This window comes from Corvus moneduloides, chromosome 6, assembly GCF_009650955.1.
Source record: "Corvus moneduloides isolate bCorMon1 chromosome 6, bCorMon1.pri, whole genome shotgun sequence".
NCBI lineage: Eukaryota > Metazoa > Chordata > Aves > Passeriformes > Corvidae > Corvus > Corvus moneduloides.
Genome location: NC_045481.1, coordinates 47,035,692 through 47,061,474, shown reverse-complemented (window position 1 = coordinate 47,061,474; position 25,783 = coordinate 47,035,692). Strand labels below are relative to the sequence as shown.

General features: G+C 42.0%; 1 protein-coding gene across 16 annotated transcripts in view; it reads right to left on the bottom strand.

The window, feature by feature from the left end:
* The window catches only part of BRSK2 (BR serine/threonine kinase 2), a 310,896-nt gene that overhangs the window by 25,342 nt on the left and 259,771 nt on the right, over positions 1-25,783 (bottom strand). For 9 of the 16 annotated variants that reach the window (XM_032111641.1, XM_032111643.1, XM_032111644.1 and 6 more), the window contains exons 12-18: positions 25,187-25,337; positions 21,283-21,348; positions 17,269-17,292; positions 11,442-11,502; positions 6,940-7,552; positions 5,737-5,785; positions 945-1,068 (exon numbers count right to left, since the gene is read on the bottom strand). In XM_032111641.1, coding sequence (XP_031967532.1) covers positions 945-1,068; positions 5,737-5,785; positions 6,940-7,552; positions 11,442-11,502; positions 17,269-17,292; positions 21,283-21,348; positions 25,187-25,337 — 1,088 coding nt within the window. The remainder of the gene's footprint in view (positions 1-944; positions 1,069-5,736; positions 5,786-6,939; positions 7,553-11,441; positions 11,503-17,268; positions 17,293-21,282; positions 21,349-25,186; positions 25,338-25,783) is intronic. The other 7 variants (XM_032111652.1, XM_032111656.1, XM_032111657.1 and 4 more) reach the window with 5 other exon arrangements.

Genomic DNA, 25,783 nt, shown 5'->3' with positions numbered 1-25,783 from the left:
TATGGACAGTAGAGCACACTACACAATATAAACCCAAAAGCACAGCTAAATGCATGAAGTTGATGCAGTAACATGGCTTTTTACAACCAACCTGGGATGGACACCAGTGTCTGATGCCCACTACTGTACTGCATTTACTCCTTGTCCACTTGTACAGTAACAAGGGTTATGGCTGATTTTTTTGAAGAAGTTCATTGCAGAATCACAAAGATTGAAATGGAGTTCAGTATTTTGTGGAAAAAAAAAATCAATTTAACAAACAATATAAGAAATTAACTTTCCTTCTCTTAATTTTATTGGAAAAAGTGTATTTATGTTGTTGACTACCTTGAACTGAAAAACCTCTTAAATTAACTTTGCTGTGCTGACCTTTTTGTCACTGGTACCTCTAGATAATGAGAAGGACCTTCTAGAGGAAAAAAAGACAATTTCCCTCTCTTTTCTTAGGCTGTATACAAACCACATCTGCAACAACTGATACTCTGGACACCAGAAGAAATTATCATTCTTTCTGCCATATAGCACTGAAGTGGGGATTCAAAGTAACAAATGCAGATGTAAGACAGGCCTTTGGTCTGGCTGAAGTGGTGGAGGGCATACCCAGCAAAGGGAGACCCAATCTGCTGCCCAGCCGGTGACTGTAATGCTAATTTGATAAAGCAGCAAATCTCTGTCTTGATACTGTGCCAGCATTGTGCTCTACTGCCGTGGCATTCCAAACTCTGGCAACCTGGAGGCCTTGCCAAGAAGGCTGAAATCTTTTCTCACCTTAGAGAGCATTATCTACAGTTAGTAATTCACACACAGTCCAGTGTGGGCCATGCAAATTAGATTCACAGAGGATGCTTTTGAAGGAGCCGAGCCCCTGTCCAGTAACATTTGGAACACAGAATCCTGGAATGACCAGTGAGGGATGCCTCCTGGAGGCAGCTGAGGTGACTCACCGAGAGGAAAGCGTGGACTATATCAGCCTTAATGGAGCTTAGGGGTTTGTCCTTAATGACCACAAAAATCTGTTCTTCTTTCTCCAAGTTGATGAAATTACCAAACCAGGATTTTTTGGCAAGCCTGATGTGACGAAAAGAGAGAGTTGTTTAGAATATTGAACACTATTTCATATTTCCCACATGCCCCTAGCTAGAAAAAAATATTAAAAAACACATGAGAAAGTTTTGATGACATTCCAGATGTGATGGTATTACTAATAGTAAGTGGGAGACAGTATCAGAGAACATCCAAAATGACATTTCACTTGGTGAAAACTGATGAAATGACAGGCCACACAGCCTTACTCTGGCAGCATGTGTCACCAACAATGAAAAATCAGGAGCAATGGTAACTCTTCTGACTGAGCCAATATACCAGCGAATACTGCATATACAAAGCACATATAAACCAGGGGACACGTTTCTGGTTTGTCTCCAGGGATCTCTCAGTTTCTTGTGACAACATGCAGATCCTGGCAACATAAAGATTTAAGTTCCTTCCCACCCAATTTCAACTCTTTTGGTGTTAAAGGACTCGGAAAGATGTTTTTCTGAAGGTGTCCTGTTGGGCTGATGGTACAATCACAAGATCTTGCTTTTTAAAGCAAGCTGTAGATTTCACTGGAGCTCCAATCTATCAGTGAGTGAAATCCACTATTATGCAAGGCCAGGACAAAGACTGTCCTGTTCATCAGTCCCATTTAGCGTGTCTATATAGTGCGTGAACTCTGGTCAGCCTAAAAAGGAATGAATTTTCAGTATTAAGAAAGGAGATAACAACACCATGCAAAACACAGTTCAGGCTTTCCACTGGCAGCAGTCCAGCTCCTCAGTTTCTTCCACCATCAGATAGTGGTTTCATCATAAAATTAAACCGCTCTGTTTTTTCACACTGATCGTATCAGCAAATGTTTGATTTTGCTTATTGTTTAACCATTTCAATACACTTCATTGACATTAGCTTTTAAGTTAAACAGGCTAAAGGAAGAATGCAGGGACATGAATGTTAGTGGGAGACACTACCTAGAACCTGAAAGTAGCATCTCTGAAAGGTGTGGTTTTGAGGGGAGAAAAGAGGCTGTCAGCTGTGAGACACAGCCAAATACTTGCCGGACCAAACTAAACCCAGGGAAAATCACACTTAAATCAGCCATATTCTAGTAGGGAAGAATTCAGCATGAAAATGTCAGAAATGGAAAGACCTACCACCAAGAGACTGCCTTTTTTTTCCCTTTACAGCATACTTCATAATGCCAAATCCAGGTTGCAGCATGGCAAGCAATAGGGTGGACATTCACCACTCAGTGGAAGAAGACAATCTCTCCACACAAGGAGAGCCATCTGCAAAAGGGATTACTATACACCAGTTTTCCAGCAAAGCAATAAACAACTGGAGTGAGCTGCTAGTAGACTCACTGTCTGTGGCAAAGTGAGGCAGAGGCAGAGGAAGGACAGAGGCTAAGAGAGAGAGGAGCAAACTAGGAAACTAATTTGAAGTCTAGGCCTTCAGGATAAAGAACAAAGCTTGATCTCAGCAGTGTCCAGCAATTTGCACTCATTCCACATCCCAGAGTGCTCCATGAATTGTGCAGCTGTGGGCCCACTGCCCATTTAATGCACACAGCAGAAAGACCACAACTGGAAGACCGCTTGGCTGGGCAAATAATGACTTGCTTCATTTACTGCAGGCAACCAAAAATAAGAGTACAGAAAGAGTCACTTGCAATTTGGTAAACCAGTGCCCCCCACTCAATTAAAGTGGGCTGGAAAACTGTCACTCCCTAAAATATTCATAAGCAGCTGTAACTAAGCCAGTGAGCCAGAGATTAGCATAGGGAGCAGTAAAGAGAGAGGGCCTCTCATTTAAATGGTCGTTAAGGAGCCAGGGTTAGAGTGTGAAAGAAAATTACATACTAATTAGCTCATGTGTCTCTCACACACCACAACAACTCCACAAGCCCCTGGAGAGCTGGGGCAATAGCTCCCTGCATGTAAGGGGTCTGTGCTCATTAGTAAATTAACACCTGGTTATCCATCTAAAATGGCTGCTTGTCTTAGGCTTGGCTGTATCATCCCCTGAACCAGGGCTGGCTGGATGGACTCCAAGGGCTCAGGGGAAGCATGGGCCTGCAAAAGTGTGCTTATTTAACTGCAGGTCTGCCATCTTAAAATATGGCTTTTCATTTTAGTATTTTCATTAATGGGTTTGTTGGCCCCTCATTTATAGGTCTCTTAACAAGCACAGGTAATGAGGGCCCAGAACATAGGGAGATGTTTTCCTGTTGAGCATGGTCTGGAGTCTCCAGAATCCATCTGGGCTCTTTTCCTCAGTGAGGTTATCACCAGTAATAGTGAGTCTGGAAGATTCACTGGTAGCCTGGGCTACACTCCAGCTTGTAAATCATTGGAATTCACTAAAATAACTTTGCTGGTGTCACATAAGATGGAATATATGTCAGTGGCCTCTCCTGTTTCTGTAATGAGCAGAATCAAGACACAGCACACATGCACTGGCTTTTCTCCCCAAAACTGTCAGAACTAGCTGTATTCATACACCTAGGGAATAGACACTGAGAACAGGGGACAGCTTTGGAGTAAAATTACACAATAAAGGTTTTTCTCCTCTTAGAGGGCATTAAATGCTACTAACTTGGGTTAAATTGTGTATGAATCCTCAGCACCCCGAATGACATGCTCTAGCATCTCACAAGATCAGGCTGTAAGCAGTACAAAATGTACTTAAAATTAAGAATCTTCTCTTGTCATGGCAAACTTCTTAAAGGGGGAGTGAGTTAGGAGATATGTGGGGGAAGCTGGGTATGTAGCTTACACTAGGGAATCTAATCAGGTGTCCAGCTGACGAAAAAGCAAATAAATTAGCATGAAAATAGAGGCTGGTGCTTTATTACTTCACACTGAAATTTCTCACTCCTATAATATTGTTCCTTTTCCTACTTTTGGAGTGTCTGACCACGTCGCCTTCTGTGTTCCTTCTCTGTCTCTGAGCGCACAGATCAGTAACCTCCAGGGGTTTACCTACTTGGCATAAATAGCAGCATTTCTACTCAAGCAAATGGAGCTTTGCAGGTTTAAAGCAGCTGGAGCTAAGTCTCTTTAAATGTCATCCCTAACACATTTTCTAGGACTTTTCACATGAGAAAGAACAGCATTACCCAGACACGTCGAAGTGTATTACCTAATCATCAGGTTTGTTAAATGAATGGCAGGCATTGCTGTACCAGAGCAAGGACATGCATTTATCACTCAACCCATGAGGTCAGTACAGCTCTTGATAAGGATATCTTATTTCTTACAGAAAAGAAGAAAATATGGGAAAAAATAAGACATGTGGAAGTGGGCACTGAGCAACAGACATCTATCATTAAAATATAATCTAGTTCATTATTTTTTATGACTTTTATTATGTTTACTGCAGGGTGCAGCCCAATTGAACTCATTAATTTGGCAATTATACAGAAAAAGAAAAGAGGGCCTTAGGCTTTGACTTGCATCCAAACTGCCTTAAATGACAGGCACTACTTCTCTACACCAGCTTTTAAAGAGTGAGTGGGAAGCAGGGAAGACATTAAATCAACAGCAAAACTTCCACCAACATACATGCAACGAAGAGGAGAAATTTAATTCTAAAGGTTTTCTGTTTTAATGGCTTTAAAAACACGTGAGATGAGAGTATTGTATATTTCTGTGATAATGATGTGCCAATTTTATGAAATTCTCTCATGCCTCTCTATCAGTAAATGCTCGAAAGTGTTGAAAACACAGTATATTCCAATTTTTTTCCTGGATACCTTTACTAATCCCTACTTCTCCCTCTCTTGAAGTCTTTATCCCTCTCCATTCTGCAGTACTACAAATAGAGTGCCCATCTTACACCAGATAAAAGCCAGGTCTGGGACAAGTTGTGAAGACAATACCATTGTCACCAATTACAAAACTTTAAGCTCAAAATTCCCATCCAAGACTTATGAATATTTCACACAAGTCTCTTAACAAGAGGCCAAATTGCCTTAGTTGGCAGGCTAAGTCTATGGGCATTGGGTGCACAAACACAAGCTGTGAAAATAAAAAGGAATAATTTGGCATCTGTTGCATATTAGGAAGTGTTCGGAGCAGCACTCTGGCAGCGACTTCCAAACCTGCCACGCAGTGACGCACATTTGCACAGTGAAATGGTTGAAATGCACACTGACTTTTAGGAATGAGCCTGGTGAATATGAAACAGCTTCTCCATGTCCCAGTACTGCTGCCTAGAATTAACACTGCGCTTCCTATCGCAGCCAAAGATCCCTCGGAATTATCTTAGCAGAGCCTCCTGCATGCTATCCTGAGGATGCAAACTCTCCTGTACTAAAAGGAAGACTTTCTGGTGCACAGTTAATGCCAGTATAAGCCACTGAGCAGCCTCTCCAGTCCCAGTGAGTGATCTACTTGCCAACCAAATGAATGAAGAGAGAAGAAACATGTTACAAACCCAGCAAATTCAGCAAGCTGTGAGAAAATGAGGTGGTTACTGGGAGACTTGTTTCATCACCTGTTGACCCCAGTGCCATTACTGAGGTATGTATCTTATGCACAGTCCTTATCAGAAGAATCATTTCACATCTCTGTCTCACCCACAGGACAAGAGGTTACAAACAGATACTGATCCAGAATAGAAATATGTCAGTTTATGGCATTCAGGCCAGGAAATGACACTGGTATTTGGTGGGAAAAAAGGCAGAGTACTTACTCTGGGGATGACTCTGGGGTTAAATTAGACATCTCTTCAGGTGTAGGTACTGCCCATGTGCGCACAGCCAAAGAGAGGGAGGGAGAAAAGAAATTTGATGATTCAGTACACCTTCCATTTTCTGCTTGAACACCAACGAAACAATTCTGCCATTGCACCCACTTGCATTTGCCCACTGACTCTGTAGACTAGTTCTGACATTTGAACACCAGTCATATGTCTCTAGATCTCTGCATCTAATCAAGTGCTGCATTTCAAGGCTCACTCTACCCTTCCTTAGGTCCTTAGGTAAACTTGCACTGGCTTCAATGGTTTCTGGTTCAGATCCAAACACACTGTGCCAATGCGACTGCTTTGCAATTGCCTCAAAGCCCAGCTGGATGCAGCTCAGTCACTGCTGCAATTCTCTGCAGTTCTCTGACCACCTCAGAGACAATGGCACTGACCATCACAGTTCAAAATCTAACTATTCCATGCCTGTAATCCTCCTTTCCCATGGGATCATGTCCCAGTATCCTGTAAAACCACAGGGTGTTGGGATAGCTGCTGCTGACATCCAAGGATAAGGCATGTGACTTTGGGTGCCCTTTGCCTGCATGCAAAAAAGCCACCTGGAGCCTGAGGAAAAAAATTTTGCACATGTCAACACTCTAGAGACTCAGAAAACTGAAGTAGGCCAGCAGATATGAAACCACTGATTGTATTAAGGAGATTTTTGCACCAATTACCAAAGGAGGCAAAAAAAAGCATTAACCAAGATCAAAATAGCTGTGCTTCAGAAGGACAATTTCAGCCTATTGCCTCTGGCTGTCTTGTTTTTCAGCATAAGGCTCAGCCTGTGGCTGTGGAGAGGCAGTGGAGCACAGCCACAGGGGAAATGGCTGAGCCCTAGGTCCACTTGCAAAGCAAGTGAAGGAGCTGAAGATAGATTTTTCTTGTGGTCTAAGTGTCACAACAGGGATAGTAAGAGCTGTATGACTGGAGTGTGAAGTGGCCTCAGGAGATGCCGTTGGAGAAGGTGCAGTGGCACAACAGAGCCTGCTCACATGTGGGTTAGAGCTCGGCTGATGCTATCACTCTCATTTTCCGCACCAATATTCAGCCCTTGGTACACAGAATTTGCAGAGCCACAGACAGGTATGAAATTCCTGCTGAACATCTGCCCAAGTCAAAACCACCCTGTGTGGCTGGGTGAGTACTCACCTTGCAATTTCCGACGATGGAAGCGAGGAGACCCCAGGAAACTATTCTTGATGGAGTTGAGCCGTGTCCTCCAGGGCATTCCTCCAATGCTGGGGCTGGATGGTGGTGTTGGGTTGGGTGTGCCTGCTGGGCTCTCCTTTGGCGTATGAACAGGTGTCCCCTTGGGGGTAGGGAGGGGACTTCCCCTTGGAGAGGGGTGAGGGGTGACCTGTATGATGGGGATAGATTTGGTGCTTGGGTCAGTACTAGAAGGGAGCAATCTAACAGGAGACATAGGGTTGGTCTGCACTTTAGGAACAGCCAGCTGTGGGTTAAAGCCGGCAGCAGGCGAGCGGCCCTGAGCATTCTGCACAGGGTTGTTCTGGGAAGAGGGGGCGCTGGTATTGCTGGCAGGGAGTGGGTTGGATTTAGTAGACTGGAGTGGTTTTTCAGCCAATTTGCTCTTGGATGGCAAAGTCTGCGTCTTTGGGTTGGGCTGAAGTGCTGGCTTTGGTTGGAGTACATGTCCAGGCCTGGAGGCGTTCCTACAAGCATCAGGGTCCAAGGAGACTTGGGGTCGGGGAGAGAAAGGGAGGTCGGAGGTCTGAGGGGGGATGAAGAACTTTCTGATAGGCTACGAGACAGACGCAGAGTGTCCATGCACATCAAAAACAGTGAAATACGCAAAGAGCGGGCGAGCAGAGAAAGGAAAGTCAGAATAAAATCCATCCGAGTCACAAAGATGCACCATGTCACAAGGAGACACAGGAGATGGAGGTGAAGGGGTAGTGAGGGGGAGGGATTTTGCAAAGAAACGAAAACAAACAAACAAACAAAAAACAAAAAAAAGACATGCAGTTAGCTGGGAACACAGCATATTCAACAACAGCAGCAGCGGCAGCAGCAAGAACAACAGTGTCATAACAGGCTTCATCATATTAACCAACCACGTGTCAGCAAAGGAAAACAACAGAAAGAAAAGTACAACAAAGGAACAAGGAAAAAAAAAAAGAAAAAAAGAAAAAAACAAAGAAAAAGAAAGTAACCAAGAAAAAAGAAGAGAGAAATGCCATCTCCCTGGGATTGTTCTGATTGCCCTGCAGTGAGAGAAGCACGATGCTGTAGGGAGGTGAGGAAGGGGAAGAAGAACCACTCAAGCCACAGACAAATCAAGATGTCTCGGTGATTTGGGACCACCTCTTTCAGCTCCATGTGCCCATATGCAAACCCCGTAGAGAGATGAGACTCAGAACAGGTGTGTGATACACACGGAGTGGCAGGGGATACACATAGTTACTGCACACACCAGTCAGAACCTCTTTCCTTCCTCTTTACCCCTGGCTGGGTAATGCACCAGCTGCAGCCACCCATTGCAGAAAGAGGGGGAAAAGGGAGAGTGATGCCACCTGGGCACCCACTCTCCTCCCCTGACCTGGAGGGGTAAATTGCTCGGCCTTCACTTGGAAGCTTCAGAGCACACAACACCACGAGAAATATATGAACTCAGATTGGTGTTTGATTTGTTAACTGCTACAGCAAAAACTTCAGCAAGGTCTGGCAAATTTATTTATCTGGGAAGAGATGATACTTTCCACAAGACTTTATGCTTCTCCTGCAACATCCCTCATTGCATTGAAGGATAGCTTGATAATTGGAATTTCTGTCATAAAGTCTCAGCAGTATTTGCCATTAAGTCCCATGTCTAAGAAGAGGGTGGGGAGAGCCATTGTTTTGTAAGACATAGTTTAAAAAGGAAAATACAAGCAAAGTTCATAATCCATCACTGAGGTATCAAAATGGGATTATGATTTTTTTTTCCCAAACAGGAACATTTACACGTGTTAAGACGCATTTTGGGAAACCATTCATACTTTGACAGCAAACAGCAATAGACAGACTTGGAAGGGTAGAAGCCTTTTAAGGGATACTAGCAAGCTAAAAATCACATTGAAAACAAACAAAAAAAAGTCCTTACAAAACATTGCTATTAACACCTTAGATTACAAGTACTGGAATAATCGTAAAAACAGAAGTCACTACTCGAGATATTCAGCTTTGGTCTACACTTAGATTCTGATTTCTACAAAGATATTACCTATGAAAAATTACACATCACCATTATTATTATCTATTCTTGACACCTAAAAGCTGTAATCAAGAACTAACCAGACATACCATGTACATGTAACCTTGCCTCAAATCTCAGTCCCAGGGAAAACACACTCACTAGGGAGTTTCCTTCCTGGGTGTGACGGATTAGCACAATGTTGCCATATTTAAAAAACTGTATAAATTTATTTAAGACTTACATCTTTAAATTGTTTGCATTGAAGTTTTGCAATTACTTCAAAGAACTTAGGGTTAGGCCACCAAAATTAAAGGAAAATCAGTACATTAAAATGTTTGTATTACTCTTAGGATTTTAAACTAAAGTCTACCATTTTGCTAAATTCTGATTGTCAATGAGCAAGGAAGGGGAAAAGATGAGGAAAGTGGTTAATTTGTGGAAGTCACTATCAGCATCTGACTATTAACTATTTGCAAATGACATCGATGGATAAAACTCGAAGACTGTTAATTGCAAATGTTTCCTTGCAATTTTCCTATCTTATGTGTATGATGGTTTGGGAAGCAGATTTGAAAGAAATAAAGTAAGATTCAACTCCCTCTTAAGCCATTAAGAATCTGAAGAGGCACCCTTAATTACCACATATTTAATAATGAAATGAAGAACAAGATTAGGTCTCGATTTCAGCTGGTGCAATGTGGAACACCATTAGAAAGATCTTGTGAAATCTGAGAACTTTTATTTGCTGCTGAATTCAATTCCTCATAGAACCGAATCTAAGCAGTGCAAAAAGTGAAATGTGCATTTGCTTTTTAAAGTATGTTCTCTTTCAATAATCTAAGGTGCTATTAGAAGCATAGGTAAGGACATTTAAAAAAATATGATTTCTATTTCAACATTTCCTTTTGAGCCTCAAATACGACCCGCCTTGATATTGTTATGATCTGCTGAAAATGCCACCTAATTGCTAAATCCCTTTGAAGACTATTTAATCTACTGCCTGTTAAGTAATAATGGTAAGATACAGCAACTATGGGACAGATATTGTCAAACTTATTCTTTGATGTCGTCCTACTGAACTGTCAGAAATTAGAGAGAGATCAATTAATGAAATCAAGATTTAGTTTTACTGCACTGGATGCTTATTTGTGCACAAAGCTGTTTCCACTGTACTTTTCCAGTACTTTTTGCAGTGGCATAAGAGTTCTCAGACCTCTGCTTCATTCCACTGGCAACCAGAAGTCCCAGTGCAGAAAGAAGGAAATGGATCTTCACTAGTCCCTGGGATTTTAAAGACACAGAGGAGACCACAAGAACAACTTATGCCAGTTTCAAAACAGGATAAAAATTGGCAGGAGCCCAGAATAGGTTTCAGAAATTAATTCAACCAAGCAAAGTGCTGGAAGCTTTACTAGACTATAAACTTAGGGCTGACAGTGTGTCTTTATTCACAAGAATTACACAGAATCTTACGATGGAATTGCAATTTCAAATACTTGGAATACTGATGTTATCTTCATATAACTAAGGGTAAATCCACAGGTGTACCCATACCCTAAGACATGGAATATATCAATTTTTCATCTTATGAAGTCATGGGAAGCATGTAGAAATCCTCCAAAGACTCTGGGCCAGACATTTAGGTAACATGCACTGTCACAGCCCAACAGACTTTTTGATGAGGTCTAGACTTCTATTAAGCACTGCAGTCTTCAAGAGACTTAGCTGACCTTGTCAGGCACTAGTAATACTCACTTTTATCCCCAAAGAAGTTAACACGAAGAGGGAAGCCTCTGCCATTGCACTTAGATACTCTTACAACTTTGCAACAAATGTACTATCAAGCATGTGTTGTACTGGCTCAGTATTAGTTGAATATCAGTATTTAGTTGACTGTATGCTTAAAAAGGGCATGCGGAAGTACCTTATTTATAGGGATTTGAATGTTCTTAACTTATCCTAGTCAGTCAGCTTCTTACTTTCCTTTTAGATTTGCTAGTCCTCAAATTTGTATAATTTATTTTCTCTGACTTCCTAATACGAGCTGTTCTGAGGCAAACAGAAGATAACCAGCGTGGTTTGGTGCTCTACTGTGACCTAATTGAAGGCAGCTGTGAAATGGCTCCTGATCATTTGGTCTGAAACCAGGCTGTATGCAGACCTCAGCTGGATATAGAGTGTTTTGTCATAGCAATGTTATTCTGTGTGCTTATGGGACTGAAAAAGGGAAGGGGCACAATGAGACCCCTGCTAACAGTGCAGGGAACATGTAGGAAAAATTCTCCGCTTGCATTTGTCAGTAACATTTCCCTCACCGCCCGTTAAAATTTACAAGCTGCCAAGGAAAAGCAAAACATCCCAGCTAAGAGCCACAGCTCTGGAGCAACAGATGTCGAAAAGCATCAAGCATGTGTGAGTGGATTAGACCAACAGATCTTGAAGCAGCACCACTTACCCTTGGACTGCTGAGAGGACTGGTGGAGAGCCCAGACGATGCTCCGCTGATTGACCGAGACCTGAATAGACACAACAAGGAAAACATCCCTCAGAAAACTCGGACAAGTAATAACCCTGAACACCAGCCACCACAGGCACAGGCATGAAGTGAGAAGGAGGAGGGAGGCTGTCACTGGAAAAGGACATAACTCTTTCCTTTTCTTTCCTTTCACTATTGCCATGTTTTTCAGTTGTCTCCCCCCCACAAATCAAAGAGATGCTGTTGCTCTGGGAGAATACTATAATCTCTTTTGATTAAGGCAGTTGCCACTTTCTTTTTGGTTATCAAGCACGTGGAAGCTACTAGGTCTGCTCTGTGCAAGTTGAACAGCTGAATTCAAAAGGATGGTGAAGACATTCATACTTGTGCTGAGATTTCTGTTTTGCACAGTGCTGGTGGTTACAAAATGAGACTTTCTCTGTCACAAGCAACATGGAAAAGCATCATGTGTACAAGACAGAAAGGCAAGGGGTTCTTCCAGATAATAATTAAAACCCCAAGTCTCCTTGACTCAAGCACACAATCATTTCCTTTGTGATGACTTCCCACTGAAATCAAAGATCGCATTGGCTTAGCCCTTTCCAGCTTCTCACTGATGGATTTCCCATCTTTGCTCTTCAGTGAGACTTCTTGCTGCTGCATTAAACTAGCCAGGTCTTCTCTAGGGATAATGAGTTCTGCTTTTGTTGATGACTTTACTAATATCAAAATAACAGCTCAGGTGCCCTCAGAAAGAGGCCAGTCAAGGGAGAGTGAACTGTCCTATCTGCTGACAAGGTCACCTATACTGTTAAAGGTCTCATGTTCTCCAGCAAAGGTCACCAATGAAAAACGTCAGCTGCAGACAATAAAATGTGCAAATGTGCTATGCTAAACATGGTGGAAGAGCAGACAGGCCAGACTGCACAAACATTTCAGCAGAAGTAGTTTCTAGGAGGAGGGCTGCCCCACAGAAAAAAACCCCACACCTTATGTGTGACTGTGTATCAGTGAGCCCCAGGGGCAGCTGCTTTCTATTCTTTTTAAACAGAAAGAAAGTTGTCTTAAAGACTGAAACATCTCACAGGAGAGGTTTTGGCTAAGAACCTATTTGCTCAAGAACCACCATGCAGCAATATGTCAGTATAGCAAACCTACCAATGTTTCCTACCTATGATAACCTACCTATAATAAGAGCCATGAAAGTAATTACTTGCCTTCAGGTAACAAACATGAAAAGGTGAAATTCCTGTAGAAAAGAGAGTGCCTGGGTGTATGTGTTTTAATGTGTCTATCTGTGTGTACACACATATATATTAAAAATTGATATGGGTCAGATACTTGATGTCAGCTTATACGTAAGAATATAAAACAAATTTAGACCATAAACTGTGTCAATTTACTCTCTTCTGCTGTTGTAGAATAAAACAGAAAGAATGGTTTCTAAAATGGGTCTCCCAGACATATTAATAAATAAATTTGAGAAGAAGAATTCCTTAAAAGTAAGCAAACTGCAAAAGAGGACTTATTTCCAAGGAAAAAGTAAGCTACAACTGAACACAATGGCAGGTTCTGTTTTCTCTACTTGTATCCTCTGCCCTGATGGTTTTCTTTGTCCAAACCAGAAGCCCACTCACAGCATGCTTTTTTGGCCAGATTAAATCTCAACTGGCACCATGAAAATCTGGGGCACTCATTCTATGCTTAGGTTTCTTTCTTGTACCCTGCTGCAATCTGCCCATCATAGTGCAGCAGTAAAAACTAGAGGCTCACTCTTGGCATTCTTTCACACTAGATTAAGCCTAAATTTGTACCATCAAGATCTGGGGCACTCATAAAGGTTTATGCAAAATAATTTTAAGGGAAGAACTGTCTGCTCCACTTTTGAAAGACTACTGTATGTGCCTTTCCTATAAGTGAAGTAGCTGACTGCACCACAGATGTGTCGTGCAGATGGGAAGGCCTTTCAGTTAAAATGTTCCCTGCACGAATCATCAAGAAAAGCTTCTTCCAAACCATGAATTACAAGAGGAATCTATAGATTATCTTGGACAAATGTGGAAGGCATTCAGGTGCCCAGAGATGCAGTTAAACACCATCTTAGAGTTAAAGGAGATGTTCCCATCAACTCTTAATTGTGGTGGGAAAGTCCTCTCTGACACTCACCTGAATTCCAGGATACTTCATTAAAAGTTCCACTTTGCTATTTCCTTTTTGCAATCAGGTGTTTCCAATAGTCCTGAATCTCCCTTCCCAACCCCACTGCCTCTTATTTTTTTACAAAAATGATCACACACATGGAGGGCAGAATATGGCAGTCCCCACCTCCCAACTCCCAGTTCTTTATTGGAAGCAATATTTGAAAAATAGTTGTTGTGTACTGTGCTTTCATCCAGCCTAGGAGCCTGAGGCAGGGGACATAAGAGAGAGTTAGTATGAAATCCTCCTGGAAATGCATTCAGTATCCACATGATTGCTATTGAACAAGATTTATTTCTGCTGCTGATTCACATGCAAAACACGTAAGAAGTAAAGTAGGCCCTATAGCAAGCTTCAGTTTGTCCACACTGGAAATTGTATATAGGAGCAGTGGAAAGAGTTTAAAGAAGCCTGAGTTCAATTTAAGTGTCAGGGTGAAAAGAGAGCTGTATATTTTCAAAACTCTTCCTCCTTTACCAGAAAGTGGTGGTATGGGATATGACACCAATACTGAGGAGATTTTCCTTGCATCTTCTTCAATTTAACAAAACTCCCATAATTTACCTTTACAGATGGGATATGATTCTCAAGCTGGCTATAAAATCTCAGTACCGTGACCTACCATGAGATTCCGTACTCCAGTACAAAAATGCTAACAAGCAAAAATGACAGGTTTGTCCCTCTCATCAAGATCATCTCAGCTGAGCAATGCTATAACTCAGTTTGTAAAAAAACCAACCACATGCACTGCTCCTGTATCTCAGAGTCAGGTGGACAGAACTGGGACAGGGCCAAAAGAAAGGAATGAAAACATTGCATTATGCTGAAATGCTGTAATGAAAGAACAGGAATTTAAATTTTTAGCCCTCTCACCAGAAAATGAAAGTTTGAGGCCCTACAGGCAGCACATTAGCATGGCAGACTCTTATATGTGGAAAGAGGAGAAAAATACGACATCATCTCCATGGCTATGAACTAAATTTATTTAGTGGGAAGTATCTATTAGTGAGTAACCTCCTAAGAGTCTTTACAGGCATTAAATGTTACTGGAAGCATTAAATCTATAATTATTCCAATAACTTAATACTAAATGCAACAATCTAGGAAACTGTGAACACGGTGTGTGACTCATTTTGTTCTGTGTTCTGCACATTGTTTTGTATGCTTGTGCACTAAATGGAAATCATCAAAAGGTTGTTGAAAATACAAGCAGCAAAGTCAGTGCAGTTGCTCAGATAAAGAGCATTCCCTCAAACACAACTGCCAGATTTAGGGACCCAAGAAGAGACTGTTTAGTCCCTTACAAAGTGACAATCATTTCGACAAGCCAGGAGGGAGGAATTAAAAAACCCCAAAACATAAGGGAGGTAGACCCAAGGTTTAGGAGGGGGAAGATGCAGAGAGCACTCTAAACATAAGGTGGACACTGAGATCATTGGAGGCTACTCCTCCCATTCCACAGACTGACAATAATCTGGAGACAGCTGAGCTATGAAAGAGAGAGGCAAAGGACTGAAACGAAATGTGCGTGTGTGGGCTGTACTTTGTAGCTGTGATGATTTTATACCTTATTCAATCTAGTTGATAATTCAACGTACCACAGTTAATAGGTCCTTCATTTTAAAGCAATTTTTTACTCATTTTAGCCAGCTGCTGTCAAGAGGAAGCCATGACAGGCCCAATTCATGTCACACCAGTGTTCCCTTACTGGTGAAACTGAGGGGCTTGAAACCAGCTTCCAGCTGGTTTCAGAGAATGCAGAATTTCCTGAGAGGTGAAGGGCTAAAGCCTGACACTGCTGAGGTGCAGATGGAGAGAAACACGAGACAGGGGAGCGCAGCAGGCCTGGTAACCATACTACACATGTAGCACATGTACAGAGTGTCTCTCCACCGCCCTTCTCTCAGATCTGTTCCCAAGTGCTTTTTTAAACAGTGCCCCTGCTAGGACACACCAGTAGAACATAAAGGCTTCACAGCATGAATTTAACATTTAGATCAGAATTGGCATTTGTTTCTTCTTTGAATAACCATCTCCTAGAACTTTTTCATACAATCAAAGGCGAGTTTGGTAACTTGTTGCAGTCCCAGCAGAACTTGCTTTCATAGCGCAGTTTTACCAGGATGCTGAATACAGCCTCTTAGCTGGTCAAGCTGGAGCCATGCTTCCAAGAAGGGGAGCCTGCAGCATGCATGCAGCGTGCAGTGACTTGTGTCCCTGGGTGAAATGCCTTAGAAATTTTGAATTGTAGTAGTAGTTTTGAAAGTCATTCCAGAAAATATCCATCCAACCTCTTATTTGCTTCAAGCATAAATTGGGTGGAATTTGATACTCCTCTTTCCTTGCTCACTAAAAGCCAAAAAAATTTAAACTGAAACTTCAGGGTATGAGACCCCTGACAACGACCTGAATTAACATGCAATAGGTGAGCAGTCAGGCTGTGTTAAACTTCATCACTCTTACTTTTGGGTGTCTGAAAGGTACAAACTGTGCTTCCTCACTCCCTGATTCAGGGAATATATATAGAATACCTTGGGTGTGCCACTGTCTTACAGTCCCAACCGTGCAAATAACACTGTGACAGCTCTTACTGGGAGTACTTATGTTTGAGTCAGAAGGTCTGCCCATGGTAATAACCACTTGCAAGATGAAGCCTTACAGAGAGTGCAGAGGAAGGAGGGCAGGTGTTGGTAACACACCTTTTCTCCCTTTCAGCCTATACAGTGGGTGATGTTGAACAGCACCACCCTCCTTAATTGGCCAATTATACTAAAGTTCCATTTATGAATGGTTTAGAAAGAATTAATAGATATTAAAGCATGCTACAAACATGGGAAGTAAATGCTACTGGTGCTAATTAGCTTTCTCAATATGTGTGTGTCCCTCTCAAGAAGTTTTTACTGTAGACTGTAATGATCTATTACAATGATTTTATCAAATCATTTATTAATATAATATTCTCCTTCTCTTAAGTATTTATAAATGGAACTTTAATTTGAACTGTGATTGCATTCTTAGTTGTACCCATACTGCCTTTATTGAAAATAAAGAGCTTTGAAGATATATCTGTCTCTAGGGCCATCTGTTCACCTCTTAAGAAAACATTCTAAAAAGAGAGGGAATACCCAGCATTTTTTTAATAACACGGATGGGATTCAGTTTCATTAAAAACAAAAAAAAAAAAAAAGAAAAAGGAAAAGAAGGAAACCAGATAAATTAGGATCCAAATTAACTGGAAAATACCAAACAGATACGAAAGTGCTAAACAGAGAATGGGTTTCATTCTCAGAAGGTGTCCTGGTATCTGCACAGTGTAGGAGGATAGTTTTCTGTGCCCACAGACATTGAAATAGAGGGACAAATAAGAGAACAAAAAAAGAACCCAAAAGTAAATTATATGGAGTGTGACTCCAACATAAAAGCACACAAACAATCACAAAAGCACCAAAAATGCTTCTTCCCACATCTCTCTCTCTCTCTCCCTGCTGTAAAGCCTCAGTCACTGAAGTGTATCAGCCTGTATTGTATTTGGAAATTGGAAATGAAAAGTTTCTCTACAAAGTCACAACAGGTCCCACAACAGGAATAATCCAAAACTAGAGCTTACCCCAATGGATCAGCACTCGCCATCCTCGGAAAGGGAAAATGAAGAGAGAGGGAGAGAGAGAAAGAAAGAGAGAAGGGTGTGGAGGCAGGTGGAGAGAAGAGTAGGAAAAGCAGAGTGAAATACTGTTCGGAGAACTGAACGGTCATAATCATTGCCACCGGTACCTAAGTCTTTCCAGCGACCAGGAACACTAGGGGGACAGTTTCATTTACCAGACAACAACTTTTGTCCCACTCACATATTGCAGACACATCCAACTCTGGCACTAGGGAATCTGGAGAGGCACATACTAAGGCTGCAAAAAAAAAAAATTCCCAGCCAAATCCCAATTAAAGCAGTCAGCAGAGCAATGGGGTTCATACTTCATGCTGCACTTCTTTTCTGCCTCTTACATAAGGCACAGTTATATCACACTGTTATCAAGGAAATAGTTCTTTTTGTCCCCAGTTTGTTCAGTGCAGTGTCCCTCTGTCCCCCAAGCTGGCCTGGTAAGAAGTACTTTTTTTTTGCCACGAATGAACTGTGAAACGTATTGGTTATTAAAGCATGCATTTCTGAGCCAGCTTGGGAGCCCAGGGTACAAGATTGTAGCTCAAGCTGTGAATCTGCTTTGATACTACCTTATTAGTCATGATGGTCTTATAGTCAGGAATTCAGATCAGCTAGAACGTACCAGCTCAGCAACCCAGCACTTATCTCTGTGGATGCCATCTTGTGCTCCAGGATCTCATTTTTCATTTAAAATAAATTCAGTCTCTAGGTCTTGTAGGTTGCAAAGGAAATCTTTCAAATGTGAATGGAGAATAAATCAATGCTGTGCTGAACAGAGTCTGAAAAAGCAGGTCTAAAAGCAGACTGAATCTCTGGCACGTTGACTTTGAAGGCTAGTGACAATTGAAAACTTCAGTATTCTTAATTTTTATGTACTAACCAAAGCATTCAAAATGGAAATAGAATAGTCAGGTTATTAAGTTTTCAAAGGTGCAGGTAAGCAAACTCAGGAAAGTGTCACCACTTTTTCACATTAACAAAGATTAGATTAGACATAAAAAAACAGTTTGGTGTTATTAAGCCAAATTATTTTCAAGTTGGATGCAACGCTTTTTTTTCTCTCTGTCATTTTCTCTCTCTCATTCCCTCCATTTTCAACACGAGGCTCCCAAGCTGCCAGAGCTACCTCTGGCTGGGCGAGAAAAATCCATTCTCCACAAGACAGAAATGCCAAATTTAATATATGCCCAGTAGATTTCACAGTTTACTGCTCAGTGCAACTAGCCATGCCTCCAGTTACATCAACATTGCAAGTGCTGAGCTGGGCCACCAAGGCAGTTTTGAGAACAGTTAAAATGAAAACGTAGTCAGAATAGGATGAAAAAGCTGTAGTGCTACGCATTGATAGAGAAGTGGAAAGAAGCATTACAGTAAGTTCTTTTTCATGTGTTTGAGTGACACTCCATTTATATTTCAGCCTGGAGTGCAAATTTGGGTAAGATCTAATTCATATATATACAAATACATGTATATATTTAGGAACAAATGCTGTCCTCAATTGTACCTGTACCAGTCTATCTACAGTGATGTAACTGAGAAGAGCAAATTGACACCCATTGTATATACTGGAACCTGTGTGTATATTTATACAGAAAATACACCCATATTCACACATGCAGAATAGTAAAATGTAAATAGAATGGGTGCAAGATGGTTCAATAATGTTTCTTTCAAGTCATTTTCCCAACAGGGAAGGCACTGAAGAGGTTAACAAAGAGAATGGAGAGCAAATTGACAACAGGGTAAAGAAAAGGGGAAATGAGGTTTAAAAAAAAAATTAACAATCCCAGGACACAATAGACCCAGAAGCGCAGACATGTGCATTCCCTGTAATACTGAAGCAAGTGAACTACGGAGCTGCAGCAACCCAGATACAGAAGAAGAGAAGCACTGAAAGAGGGGGTGAAAGAAAGTCGGAAAGAAAAAGAAAAAGAAAAGGAAAAGAAAAAGAGAAAGGGACAGTGGCCTCAGCTACTAAGACAACCATGTGCATCTAGAGGGAAGGGACCCTTAAAGATGCAGTATTCCTTTAAAAAAGGTATCATAAAATTGGACAATTAAACACTGGCCAAAAATTTAATGGCCACCCTGATTATGTGACCCCATTTTGCTGGGGTTTTCTTTGCTGCCTATCCCTTCCTTTCATGTGGTTGTGCACAGATCTAGAATCCAGGTTCTCTCACATTCCCACCACTGAGGTCTTTCATTCGAGCTCTTAGAAGTGGGAGGGAGGTAAGATCACAGTGAATGTGATCCTCAAAAATTCAGCCTGGTCCTTGAATGAGCAGGACCATGGGTGATCTTCATGCAGTGCTCTAACCTTCTCCTCCTATTGTCTGAAAAATACCACCTTTGAGAGGAAACACAAAATGCCTATGTGGATATAAGAAATTCCCATGGAAGATACTGAAGTGTCATTTCTTCTGCTCCTAACACAGCTGTAGCAGCTGCCAGAGAAGGACAGAGGGACAAGGAATGGTGCTTGGAACATCCACTGAAAGACTCCTCTCCTGTCACAGATAAAATTTCTGCATCTCTCTTACTGGACCTGATTTCTAATTACTGAGAAAAGCTCACCTTTGGAGTTACTTCAGGCTAACTTTTAATGCAAGAAGTGCCACATGTTCAAGAGCAGAACTTACATATAGGGAGTATCAGAGAAAGGAACAGGAATTTCCATGTCTATGCTAACAGTCCAGGAAAGCGCAGCCACTAAAGGCTGTATAACCACAACTTCTTCATGGCTGTGGAACTACAAGGATGCTAACAGTTCAGGTCCAATCCAATGCTTGTTGGTATTTTGGCATCTTAAAAAGGGTGCTTTACACACCACATGAGGCACAATCTCTCCTGCAGATGCACGATGTTCCTCACTGTGGCAGGTTCAGGACTTGAAACACTGACCACAAAAGACTGTCTCAGACCGCAAAAGGCCCAAACAGTCCCTCACACATCCTGAAAATCTCCTGAGACTTAAAGGCCACATTTATCTTCATATAAAAGATTTCTATGAAAAGGGGAAATGGAAATAATAACAGTTTGTCAAGTCCACTGGTTCCTTTAAGGAAGCCACTGCTTCTCCCTTTTTGAATCATATGCCACACCCGTAACCTTCAGGTAAGCTAAGTGTTTGTCCAAAATATGTAAGGATTACATTTTGATGAAGAGTTATCCTTTGGGATGCCAGTTTTCAACACAGAGAAAAATTCTCTTCCTCTGAGACCAAAATTTTAGAAACAACGTGTACACTAAAAGCCTTCCCAAAAGTCTAAACTTTTTTTTTATGTTCATGGACCCACATAAGTCCACTTAAACTCCGTAAATGTGCTGGCCTGCCTGTCTTCCATTGTGCCTCTGTTGACAGTTGGGAGTTAACCTTTTTGTTGTTCCTCAGCATCTGTCACTTGAACTGCTAGATTAGAATAATCCTCCAAAAATCCTGTTTTCAATCACATTTTCCTCTTGTGTCCTCTGGGTAGTCTTAAAGAGTTTGTCTCTTACCAGAGGTCCTTAATATTTTGTCTATCAGACTGAATTTCCAAAGTTTCCTACCACTGTTGTCACTGACTCAATTGTGTTGCTGTTTCCAATACTGAGAGTGGAACATTCTGGGCTTTCCTAGTGTTTTATATTCCAATCCTTCCCAAAGAAGTCTTACCAAATACATCTTCTACCCTGGACAGAACTTCTACTCATGGCAGAACTGAACCAGAAATAACAGTAGGACGAAAATTTAGTGGGGAAATCATTGGTACAGTCCCAGGCTGCATTGGGGATAGCCTCAAATGAATGGTACTGTACAAAAACATACATAGTGTGGAGCTGTAAACACCCCACCCTCTTTGCTTCTCTCTAAAGAGAAAAGAGAGAACAGCTCTGTCCCCACACAGAGAAGGTAAGTACTGCATCTTTAAGGTCTCAGCAGTGAGGTAGAGGAGAGGAACATATTGTCAGTGTTTATACCTTTCTTCTTTGTTGAATTTGGGATTGGCTTCAGAGATATCCAGGCTTTTACTGAACATTGTTTTACTATGGCAGAACAAAGCGAGAAAACACAGTTACTAGTGTGGACATTTTTATAAAAGAGAGTCACCTGTAGCAAAGCTGGACACCCAGCCCCCCAACCCATCCTCCCCTTTTTAAGCAATGCTCTGAAAAAACCTTTCTTTTATTTTACAGTCATGGCTCACGCCTACACAGTGCTCAGGTTCATCGTCTTCCCCTGACTTCTGAGGTCTAAAATGAGTTCCCCCATGCATACTTGTAAACTCTGCTCTCCTTTATCCAATTTAAAACCCAGGTACCATCTACTTTGTCACACTGTCCAGGGAAAACAGAACATGCCTGAAGGCATTAATTGCAAAGCATTCGTTACTCACAACTTTTCCAGCAGACCTCAACACTAAGCACACTCTTGGAAAAGGTTAAAATCAGACCATAGAGCCTCTTAGAGGAACAGTAACCCATTTTGTATTCTAATTTGTAGGGTCCATTACCACTTAACTCCCAACTCTCTTCCCTATACTCAGTGTATAGAGAAATGCCCTTCTTTTTCATCTTGGGTCTGAATCCCTGCAGCTTAGAAGTGAAATTCCCTGTGCTTTGCTAAAAGGGCAGCTCTCTGTAATATATTTCACTGGTAATATGCTTCACTGTTTCACAGAACACTGCTTCCTAATGGTAGCTGATCTCTCATGCAAGCTCTCCTTCAAAAAAAATCTCTCTCTTCAAAAACTAGAAGAAAATGAATAGTTAATGAAGCCCATTTTAGAATGGTTTTTGGACTCTCACAGCAAAGCTGCTGAAAATTTCTGGCATGTCCCCTCCGGATTCTAGCTCCCATGGAATTCTTCCTAGTCTGTGTGATTTTAGCACAAGGGACAAATTAGCTGATGTTAAACTAAGCTCAGAACCTACTTCTTTTCTTTTGACATTTCAATGAAATACCAGATAGTCTGAGAGGTGGGGATACCAGCACAGCAGAAATAATTAAGATGTAATTATGAACCTGTTTAGTTGACAACTAGCAGGGAAGCCCAAGAATTAACTAAACTTAGTCACCAGTTTTAGAGGGGCTAGAGTTTGTGCATACCAACTTTGCCATTTACAAAGGTCAGTTGGAGAATACTTGGAGAGGTTGGCACAAGAATTTCAAGGAGCCTGTAAGCTCCACAAGCAGCTTTTGTGCTGAGTTCCCCTTGCCCATTATTCAAAACCAAGTCACTGAAGGACTGTGTTTTTCACTTAATACTTTCTCAGCCTGTAGGGCTGGAGGCTGCCAAGTTTTAAATTTCAGTGGAAAGATATGCCCTAAACAAGCCAAGACCAGACACTTGTAGGGCCCCCACATGGTTACCAAAAGCACAGCTCATGATACAGACATGTAAACCAGAGGTTGTAACATAAATCCTCTTTATGCAAGCAAACATCTGTTTACTACTGGGAAAGAGGACAGTAGGAATAAATCACAATACACTTGGGAGTGTTTTGTCCACTGGTTAGAAGTGTATCTTTGCCAGGTCAAGAAAGAAGCAATGGCGCCGTGTCTCCAGATGTTTACACAAGTCACCTGTGTCTGAACAGGAGACCTGATTCCATGGTCCATCTTCCTAGTATTGTAGGATAAAAGCACTCAATAGTTGTCTCTTGAGACCAAAAAAAAAAAAAAAGTAATTCTTAAAAAAGCATTTGCCTTGGGGATCTAAACCCTACTGCTGTAAAATCCGCTGTCAGTGGGTCATTTCATGGAATATAATACGCAACTAGCCATTAAAAATCCCCATTCTTGGTGGAAGGCACTTGTCACTTTGTTACTGATTGTTCTGACAGATGGTGCCCCATCAGCAATGCATCGTCCCCAGACACTCCCCATGCAGTGGGGTTCGTTAATGAAGCCAGTTCATGTTATAAATGACTCTGCTGCCAGCAACACAAAATGTGCCGTTGTCATCTCTGGATGCGGATGGGATGAATTATGGAAGCTCACACGTGGAGTAAAATAACATTGTCCCTTTAACCCCTTCGAAAACAAGCGCTACCATGCCCATCATCATCAATCATGGTGTTATTACATCCCTTTCTCCACCCTTAACCACACTTTTATGTCCATTCCTGACTTGTGGTATGCATTGCCCCATATCTCTTTTGTGCCTGCAGGTTTTGCTTCCTCCTTAAGCCAAAGCCCTTCTTTACTGATCTGCAGCCTGGATGTATGTCTGCTCTGAACTCATCCCAGCCCTTTCAACTTCAACTGTTCCCTCATGTGCAGAATCGAGTGAAACATTTAAAAGCAAAAGAAAGACTTTGGATAGCAAGGCACAGCTTTGCCTCTTCAGGCTTCTGAATCCAAAGTCAAAGTTCAGAGCCGGAAGAAAAGGTTTCAGCTCTCAGAAAATGCTATGATCAATTTAATGCCTCCTGTTTGTTCCATCCAGTTGGACACTCCCTGTAAAGGAACCTTTGGGGCGGGGGAAAGTGATTTGCCTCCACCTGGCTCTGGGAGCCTCATGTCCCCTGCATCTCCCAGGCAGCAGAGTAAGAACTGCAGGCAGAACAAGGAGTCAAGTGTTGTGCTCATCTTTCCTCCTTTGAGGCCTGTGAGGAGCACTGAGCACACCCTGTCCTGAACACTTCCTTCATCCACACCTCACACCAAAGGAAATCACATATTCGAGACAGGTTTCCAACCTACACTGTGATAAGAAGTGTTTATGGCAGTCTCAAGGCCACATATCCAGTCTGAAGTAAGTCCTAGCAGATTCTGGAAATCACCACTCTTTCTTCACTGCAGATAGAACTGTAACAATTGCCAGGACAAGTTTCCAGCAATTCTAGGGCCTCTGGAATATCTATGAAATTATTTCATGTTCTTCACCCAGTTCTCAGTCAGCAAAGGCAGCTTCTGGGCACAGCAGGCTTATTATAACAGATCTTAAGAGCTGAACAAATAAAAATTCATGCCAAAGCTGAAACAGAAGTTACAGCATCATCATCACCATCATTCATATATGGGAAGTGTTCTTTTATACTGATTGATTAATGCAAGTGTGAAACCAAATGTATGTGCTTCCTTTAGGCTAGTCATAGGGACTGAGGAAGCAACTTCGTGGTTCACATAAGTGAATTTCCACAGTTCACTTACTCTCCCAGAACTTGCCTTGAGGAGACACCATTTTCCTCTGCTGTTTCTCCACAAGACTGACACTTTCTTTGATGGAAAAGAGGCAAATTATACATATTCCATCACTTTACAAGCATGTGGTGATTTATGTGGGTCAGATGCATGCTGGCTCTGACAGCACATTTTGAAGGCATCTACAGATGCCTGGACAGTCCTTTTCAGATTCAAGTTGTTTTGATGACATGGAGCATGGTGTTCATTTAACTTCAGGTGCCCAAAAGCTAGGAACCTAATCCAAGATAGTCACCTAGATTCCTGCTGTAGGCTCTGGAGACAGAGAAGAACAAGCAGAGGGTGATTTATCCTGTTGACAGGACGCATGTATCTGAGACCTCCCAAAGCCCTCCAGTGTCCCCATTGCCCAGTTAGCCTGTATCACAAGCTTAGACTGCATGCCCATGTCCTCAACAATTAAAAAGAGGTGAGATGACTCTTGCCCAGAGGACATGGTGACTTCCTGAGGAATAGCTGCAAGCGAACAGAACCCTTAAGCCTCTGGCAGGACTTCTGGTCCTGTGTGCACAAGCATTGCTGGCTGCCAGATCATGTTGCAAACGTGATTGGAAGCTGTAATGAGTGCTGGTATGAACAGAAAAGCTCCGCAGTTCCTTTGTATGTGTAACACAAAAGGGGGGAGCAGACCCAGGCAGGCAGGGCTCGTGAAGGCAGGGTGAAGCAGAGACCCACCTCTGTCCATGTTGTGCCATTTCAATAGCTCTGCGAGCAGGAACTGGGGATCCGCCATCCGTCACACTGAGAACCTCCATCGACTTCCTCTCTGGCCGCCGCTTCCCATGCCTGTTCAGCATTGGGGAGTCCACACGCTTCCTGGGGGGATCTGTACGGAAAGAAAATGCTGTCAGCTGAATTTAGTCATGACTCACCTCACACAGGTTAGTTAAATCCTCTCTCAGCAATTTCACTCTCACACCTCCCCTACAAAGACATATCTCTTCATGATGGAGGTGAACATTTGCAGTCTCTCCCTTCCTCCAAATTTGCAAGCATTAAAACATGCAATCCACCTACAGAGAGAGAAGGAGCCCTGCCACTGCCCTGAAGATATTATGAGCACTGTAAAATAAAGGTACAACTATACCACAGCTTGCAGAAATTAGCTTACAAAGCCGATAACAGTAACAGCAAGATGATACAAGATGACAGCATGGGCTATAGCACAAGCTGTTAGGCAGAGCATAAGCCATCTAGGGATCCTGTCTATGTACTCAGGTTGCTAGAGCTTGCCTTCCATGCCCCTGCCAGCCAGATTAAATGTGACATAGG